The sequence below is a fragment of the Trachymyrmex septentrionalis genome, unplaced genomic scaffold, assembly GCF_001594115.1.
Source record: "Trachymyrmex septentrionalis isolate Tsep2-gDNA-1 unplaced genomic scaffold, Tsep1.0 scaffold44, whole genome shotgun sequence".
NCBI classification, from domain to species: Eukaryota; Metazoa; Arthropoda; class Insecta; order Hymenoptera; family Formicidae; genus Trachymyrmex; species Trachymyrmex septentrionalis.
Window position 1 is genome coordinate 611,103 of NW_017305611.1, and position 8,232 is coordinate 619,334.

The 8,232-nt window shown below is 31.2% G+C and overlaps 1 protein-coding gene across 1 annotated transcript in view; it reads right to left on the reverse strand.

Moving 5' to 3' along the window:
• LOC108751309 overlaps window positions 1–8,232 on the reverse strand; it is a 14,221-nt gene that overhangs the window by 4,222 nt on the left and 1,767 nt on the right. Inside the window, exons 2-6 of the mRNA XM_018491412.1 lie at window positions 5,742–7,060; window positions 3,146–3,345; window positions 2,920–3,058; window positions 2,609–2,830; window positions 181–2,352 (exon numbers count right to left, since the gene is read on the reverse strand). Of these exons, the coding sequence (XP_018346914.1) occupies window positions 181–2,352; window positions 2,609–2,830; window positions 2,920–3,058; window positions 3,146–3,345; window positions 5,742–7,058 (4,050 nt within the window). The 5' untranslated portion in view covers window positions 7,059–7,060. The remainder of the gene's footprint in view (window positions 1–180; window positions 2,353–2,608; window positions 2,831–2,919; window positions 3,059–3,145; window positions 3,346–5,741; window positions 7,061–8,232) is intronic.

The window sequence follows — 8,232 nt, forward strand, 5'->3', positions numbered from 1 at the left end:
TAACGCGAGTATATAGTATATTTTTTTAACTTAAATATTATTATGTAACTATAATTATATATGATACAAAATTATACAAACGCATTTTTTTAACAAATAAAGTTGGTCATTTTTACGCAAAATTTTCTTTCATGGAAAATTTAAAATTTTATCATTTGAAATTTCGGTAATTTACATTGCTTGTTTAAACACTTTTGCGAGATAAAAAAGAAAGCTAGGATCTACACCTGCATCCCATTCACTGTCATCAAATGCTTCATCGCAGTCCGACAGAGTAAATGCTTTTTCGATCATATTCGCATCATTATTCATTAATTCAGTCATTTCAGACATGTAATTCGATATATCGCCCTTACTTTCGTCATTTTTGTCATCTTTGAGGCTTTCTTGGCTTAGATCGTCAGAATCCAATTCAGAATTATTCTCCATATTTTGTACAATTTTTAACATCTGTTGCGTTAGTTTCGAAACGTCCAATGTTTGATCTATTGTAGTCAATTGATGGTTTGAACCATTAATGTTACAGAATGGAGTGATAAAATCGGAGGACTGATGTTGTTTTGAGTTTTCAGCATTAGAAAAAGCAGCAGAATCATTTTCCATAGACTGATTCAACCGACGCTTTGTGTCATCAACGTTAGAAGAAGCAATAGAATCTGTTTCCAAGGATGAAAGATCTCTTGTTCCTTCGGAATCACTATGTGATTCAACTGTCAACTTCTTAGATAACTTCTCAGATGCGGGCTCTTTAACTATCGTGTAAGTATTCGGGTCCATCACATCAGATTCCTTAACTTGTTCGTCGTGCGATGAGATAATAGTATCATCGGATGTATTGCAACTATGAGGTGACAATGGAATTTGTTCGCTGCTGGAAGATTCGCTTGTGTTAAGAAAACTAGAGTTCATCGAATCCATCTGCTTCTTACGCTTTAGTTTTTCTAGTAACGTCTTAAGAGAATACGCTTTATTATTTGTATTGGATTGAACGAAATTATTTGAACTGCATTCAGACATTTCTTTATTTATATTATCTTTATTATTAGATGTATGTGAGGAAACTGATTCTGAAACTATATTGGAATTTCTATCCCTTATTTTCTGATCAGCTCTTATTTTACCATTGCATACTTTGCCATTTCTGTCTACCTTCTGATCCATTTCCTTTGAAGAAGCCATGTCATTGAGCTCAATAATATTTATGCTGGGATTCGTATCTTCAGATCGACTATTATGCAATGTCTTAAGTTTTACGTTTGGTGTAAACATTACTGTAACAGTATGATTAGATACTGTATTATCTTTCAGCATATCTAAAAAATCAGATGCAGCATCATAATCAATGTTATCTTCAGGTAAAAAATTTTCCTTTTCTAAAGAGGTCAAGTCTAAAAAATACTGTTTTCCAGATACTTCATGTCTCTGTAATTCATTTCTCTGATTATGCGATCCTGATTTATCTTCTGCATCGCTCTTACACTCTCTCATTGGTGTAACAGTTTTATGAGCAAGATTATTCTCCTCCCTTATTACTGACCAATCGATAGGTTCCATTAAGCCATGTCCACCATATAAACTCCTAAACGTTCCAAAATCGTTCTGATCATTTTCATCATCGGAATTTCGTAAATTAAAATTCATTGAACAATCTTCAATGCTATACCGCGATTCTTTTTTCTTGCTTGAATCGATTTGTTTTACATTATTTTCGTTATCCGTGTTTGCCTCAGATATGGAAGTGTTTGAATTTGAACTGGATATTCCATTAAGCTTTGATCTTTCTAATTTTTTAAACATTGAAATAACTTCTTTAAATTCTTTAGGCGTCTTCGATCTGCCATTTTGTGAATATGATGAATTACTCGACTGCAATTTAGCATCCAGTGACTTGGTATCTGAAGAGTTAGCATCTAATGACGTATCTGGAGACTTAGCATCCAGAGATTTAATAGACGTAGATTTAACGGATGGAGATTTAACATGCAAAAACTTAGCATCCGGAGATTTATTGAATAACTCTAGGACCTTTTTTTTACAATCCGGAAGCTTATGAGAGGACTTGACAGTTTTCTTATCAGTTTTCTTATCTTCGCTTTTTACATTAGATAATACATGCGTTCTTTCATCATGCAATATCGATTGATCTCTACAGTGTCGCGGTTTATTTACACTGTCTTTGCGTCTTGTTCTTATAGACGGAGCAGAGTCGAAATCGAACATCATAAAATTTTTTATGTCATTTATACGCACCGTTTTACCAAATTGCGCTAGTTTCTCTTTCACTAACCAATTGTTTATACAGACATCCTCTTCTTCGCTTGTATCGGTCAAAACGACCAACATGGAATTGTTCTATCAAAATAATCAGAGAATTAATTTAATAATAAATTTGTAATAACATTAAGTTACATAATTTAATGTTTTAAAAATTAAAAAATAAGGTGTAATTTATCTTTTAATATTAAAAATTAAAATAAAAAAATTGATATAAACAAAATAATTATAAAGATATCAAAATAATAAAAACACAAAGACATGAATAATTATAAAATATATATAATTTAAAATTAAGAATTAAAACATCTTAGAAATAAAAAAATAATCTCACCGGAGGATCGACAGTAATTATAGTTGCAGCTAGAAGAGTCTCACTGACTTTGTCATAGAATTGTTCATATACGCTTCTCTTCCAGCGATCACCAACATTTGGTTTAACATTATATAAACCGCAAGGTATTGCTTGGGCGGGCAAATAGGAAAACTTTGAATGCAAATAATATATATCTTCAGCTGCATATGCCTTCAAAGTGCCGAAATCATAAAAAAATATCTGTTTTGGAAGATAAAATTGTTACATATCAAAACATAATTTCTAAACATTAATGAAAATAATTGTCGAAAACTTATCATTGCACTAACCGTTACTCTGAAATCTGGCTTTACACTCTTAATGATTCCTCGATGCCAGTTACCATCGAAAACGCATGCACAATTCAAGTCCTTTTTCAAGGCGACTTTTGCAATAACATATTTATCTTTGTTAAGTATATAGAAATTTCTGAAAACAAGACATTTTTTATTTAGATTTTAATACCAGCATTGACTAAAAAATGCGCTAAGATTAGTCAACTGCTTATGTACTTACTGTAGTTCATCCATCATTTTATTAAATCGTTTTTTGTTTTCTCGTAGTTGTATCCAGAAAAAGTTTGGATGAAACACTTCTACAACATATGTCTCTAAGAATTTTTTGGTGCGTTTTAAATCAGTTACTAGTATTTTGCCTACATCATCGCCATAATTCATTACACCGTCGGGAGCGAACTTCTTGGTAATGGAAGACGACTGTAAAATTATACACATCATCATAGTCATTGAATTATCATATATCACAAATAATAAACGTTCTTCCGATATCCATTATAATAAAAGTCAATCATTATAATAAATATATTTTATACAAGAATATATAATTATATTTAAATTAACCCAATATATAGAAGATGTAAAAAAAAAAATATTATAAATACACACATTTTTTATATTAAAAAAATTACGTTATTCATGAATTTATCCTTATACTTAAATATATAACAATATACAAGATTTCTGTTTAAAATAAAAATTAAACACAAAAGAATTAATGTTTAGCTTATATTATTTCATAGATCTTAATTTCTATTTCATTGAATTAGCATCAGAATTTTAAATAAACTTTAACCAGTTTCAACATTTTTTACGGTAAAGTAAAAGTTTGTTTTTAAATAAAATTTGCAATATCTAAAACAATTCACGAGCTTTCAAATGAATTTTAATTCATGATTGTATGACTTATTTTCATCAAATTATAGTTATTTGAATTTTAAACTTTTTGTATAATTATAATTGAACAAAAAAATTCACCTTTTTTTTCTTCGAAGTACTGTAGTACATATTCTAAATATTTTTTCGCGTTCAACACAATGCTGTTGTCAGAATGTGCGTAGCCTTTCAGGAATTATAGGGTGCGTTCCGAGTTATGCATGTAGCACGCAGATTGTATAGAAAATCGTTCCGATTTAATCAATACGCGCATGGAAGTGCTTGGTAGCGCTGAGAATTTCTTAGATTGTACTATCCATACTGTGATTGATTAATTTCCAGCTTCTAACTTCTGATTTATGGCTAATGATTTATTGTAAAATGCCTCATAATCTTAAGACAATGTCTTATGACTTATGAGTAATTATACCGAATAGGAAATGACCTCCAATTGACCTTGATTTTGACCTTGACCATCAAGGAGGTCAAGATCACTAATCTTTTCCGTTGCTCGTTATTCATTAAAAAGTTATGAGCAGAATAATTTTTATAAATAGCACATAATTTTTAAATATAAAATATTTATTTCAGCAGTATTTCTGTTAGCAGGGGAGAAGTGGAGTAAGAGTCGCTTCGCCCTCTGCATACGACTTTCTACGCGAAGCGACTGCCACCCCATCTTTCCCCTTGCTTAAGGGCGCATGACTTTCACTTCTCCCTGTTAAGGAAAAATACTGCTGAAATATGTACCTTATGTTTAAAAATTGTGTGCTATTCATAAAAATTATCCTGTTCATAACTTTTTAATGAATAATGAGCGAAAAGGTCAACTCTCCTTGAGGGTCAAGGTCAGGTTTGGAGGTCATTTGAGGCTGACAGTGTAAAGGGGAAGTTTTACCAACATTTTTATTCTTAATATTTTTATAGTTTATAATTAATGAGCAGATCACGCAAGAAATTATTCCGAATAATTAAAACGTTTCATGCGCATTAACAAAATGGAACGATTTCAAAGCACTGCGCAACAGTAATATAGTTCATGTGTTTCATGTACAATTCGAAACGCACCCATAGTATATTAGGATAAAATGAGTAAAAAACCACTTTACTAAAAATCATGATGTGCTGTGCAAATTTTGACGACGGTGTCGTGTTCACCTCAAAAAAATCTTCGGAGTATGTACTATGGTACTTCGAAAAAAAAAAATAGATTTTTATTTAATTGTGTAATTATATTATTAAGGTCTAAATTCAAACAGTCATAATTTGATAAAAATAAGTTGTATGATAAATTAAAATTTATTTAAAAGTTCTTGAATTTATTTTTAAATAAATTTTAGTTTATCCTACAACTTATTTTTTTGCTTCAAATTTTATTTAAAAACAAGATTTTTTATAAAACCTAAAAAAAAATATCGAATATGGCAAAAATGTCTTTCTTCATACATTTCACATCAATTTAAAAATTTTGACTATACGCCAAAATTTTGACATGCTATATCAATTTTATCAATGGCATAATGTTCAGTACGAAAAAATTTTCGAGAAATAGTACACTTCCGAGAGAAAAAAAAATACTTTTGTGTCAAAGTATTAATTCTTAAATGGGTCATTCGTTTTCATGCGTTTTCTAATAATTTTCTTTTTCTCTGGTGTAGAAAGTAATTTTTATAATTTTTCCAAATTGTTTTTCCAATAGCTACATAGCAGAATAATTTAATAGAGATCTTAAAAAACATGTGTAAATTTTAACAAAATTGTTCGAGCACTTTAAGAGTTACAAAATTAGGTCGCACACAAATGACCCATGTGTGCCGTTTAAGGGTTAATAATGTATGGAATAATTCACGAGAAAATATACTTTGCTGGCAATCCTAAAGCTAATTCTAAAATATCATTAAGCAAATATACATGTTATCAGTGAATAATTTATTACGTACAATTTCTGATGGGATTGGGTCATCGTCAAAATTATTGTATCGTGCTGTTCTGTGTTCGTCGTATTGGTGGTTGTGCGATGTTTTATTAATAGATTCTGCTTTTGGAACTACTGGCCTCTTATCCGCACTATATAACTTAAAGTCATCAGTCTTATTAACTTGCGTCATGTAGAAAATTTTCGGTAGGTAAGACGTAAATTCACGCACACTTGTGAAGCCCAGGTTGCTATAATTCAAGTGGACCTTATACTCTTTAAGATATATATCGGGCAATTCAGCACACCAGATGCCATCCGGATATTTTTGCAGTAACTTCTTCAATCGAGCCTTTATTCTATCGCTTACTATCTCGGATTTGTCTTGCGGATATTCAGTAGCTCTCATTTCCGTATAGTTACTATTCATCATCAAGCTTTCAAAACTTTCATTATTATCTGGGCTCTTACTGTAATTGAACATATCAGTTTGTTCAGATTTCGCATGCTGTGCAAGATTCGTTGCAAGCATCTCGCTTGTTTTTGGACGTCTCTGGCAGTTATCAATATTGTTTTTACTACAGGGTGACACGAAATAATCTTCATCTTCATCATCAAAATAATCTAATTCGAAGTCCTCCTCTCCGGCAGGACATTCAGTTTGTTGTGTCGGAGGCGAGATTGAATCGTCCGGTAATTCAGATTCGTTCCATAACTGCATTGAAGACTCTTCCATTAAAGGTTGTTGATTACTTGGCTGCTGGGCTACATTACTTTGCAAATCATTCCGGACCGCATATATCATGTTGCCATCTATGCACAACTGATGCGTTACTTCATGCAGTTGCGCCCGCAAATCTTGATGAGAGATAGGAACATACTGCATTTTCGCCTGTATGTATAGCAAAGCATTCTGCAAACTCATACCATTTGGATGAGTTTTGATAAAATTAATAAGATCAATTAATGTGCCATTTGGGATTCTAACTGGAATCCTTGCATGCTGAGTGCGACGATTAAATGTAGTAGCTTGACGAGATGAATGTCTGGTTCTTAAGTTCTTGTTGGAGGAATTTCTCTGACGTGACACCAATGAACTCACATGCTTACTTTTATCTGCTATCCCGCGTATGTAGTGACCACCGTTAGACTCTTCGACAACGAAATGCTCTGGCATGCTTTGAAGAAATTGTACTAAATTGTTATAACCAAATTTACGATATGGTATACGTTTCTTCTCCATGTTATAATAATCCCTCTCAAGAACAACTATAGATGTCGCATCTTTTCTGGAGATTAGTAACGACAGGAGAAGCGTACGAACTTCATCTTGATTCTCCATCTCTGTTTTAAAAAATGTATTATTATCAACTTTATGAAATTAAAACACAAAATATACTAATAATTAACCCTACACTATCACACTATATTTGTCACTGAAATTTATTGAGTAAAATTTACCTGGCCATCTATTTTGTGATCTAGAATCTTTTAAAATGCATCGATTTAGAACTTCTTTTTTACCCAACTGAGCTCAACTCCACTTCTTCAATACCTTGTCGGAATGATGCACTTCAAAAATAGTCCAGGTAAATTTTACCCAATGTATAGGATACAAAAATTTTAGAGATTCATAAAGTATATCAGTATATTATTACGATATAAGTATAAAAAATAAGACTGATATAGATTATTAAATCGTTATTCTATAGAATTACATATGTATACAGCAAACTATTTCATGATCTATCTACATATCATAGCAAAAATAACTGTTTTAATTTTTATGCTTGCTAACTAAAAGCACATGTATCGAATAATCAATATTATAAATATAAAACAATATTCATAATTTATTATGCAGGGTGTTTTATAAATGTATGTCAATATTTTAAGAAGTAAAACTTTACGCTATAGTAAAATAAAAAAACGTTATATGAACATATGTCCTACCTTAGTTTTCAAATTATAGATGATTAAAAAAAATGTTTAAAGTAAAAATTCCGCACTCGTTCAAAAATAGTAGATATTCTCCGAATAGTTTCAAATTCATTATCTTTTCTCGCAGGTCATCCACATTATTTAATGGCGTTAAATACACAATTTTAAATGGTCCCAATGAAAATCTAATGAATTGAGATTAGATCGTGGCAGCTATAGAATGGGTCCACCTCGCTCTATCGGTTTACGAAGACGTTGTTTCGGAATGGTCTTGGTTCAAGATGGAAATAAAGCAGAGTACCATCGTGCATAAATCACAAATTTTGTTTGATAGTCAGACCTGTTATCAAGCAAAATTTGTGCCGCTTTTAGAGAACAGTATTTAGAACAATAACTTGTGATAAGATAGTAACTGCCTTAAATTCTATTCCCATTTGATAGATATTGTTTCTAAAAACGTTAGATAACATCGAAACGTGATAAGCTGTAGAGTAACTTGTTGACGCACGAGGCGGATACTTCGAATATTTTCTTTAATCATTCATAACTTGAAAACTAAGATATATATATATATA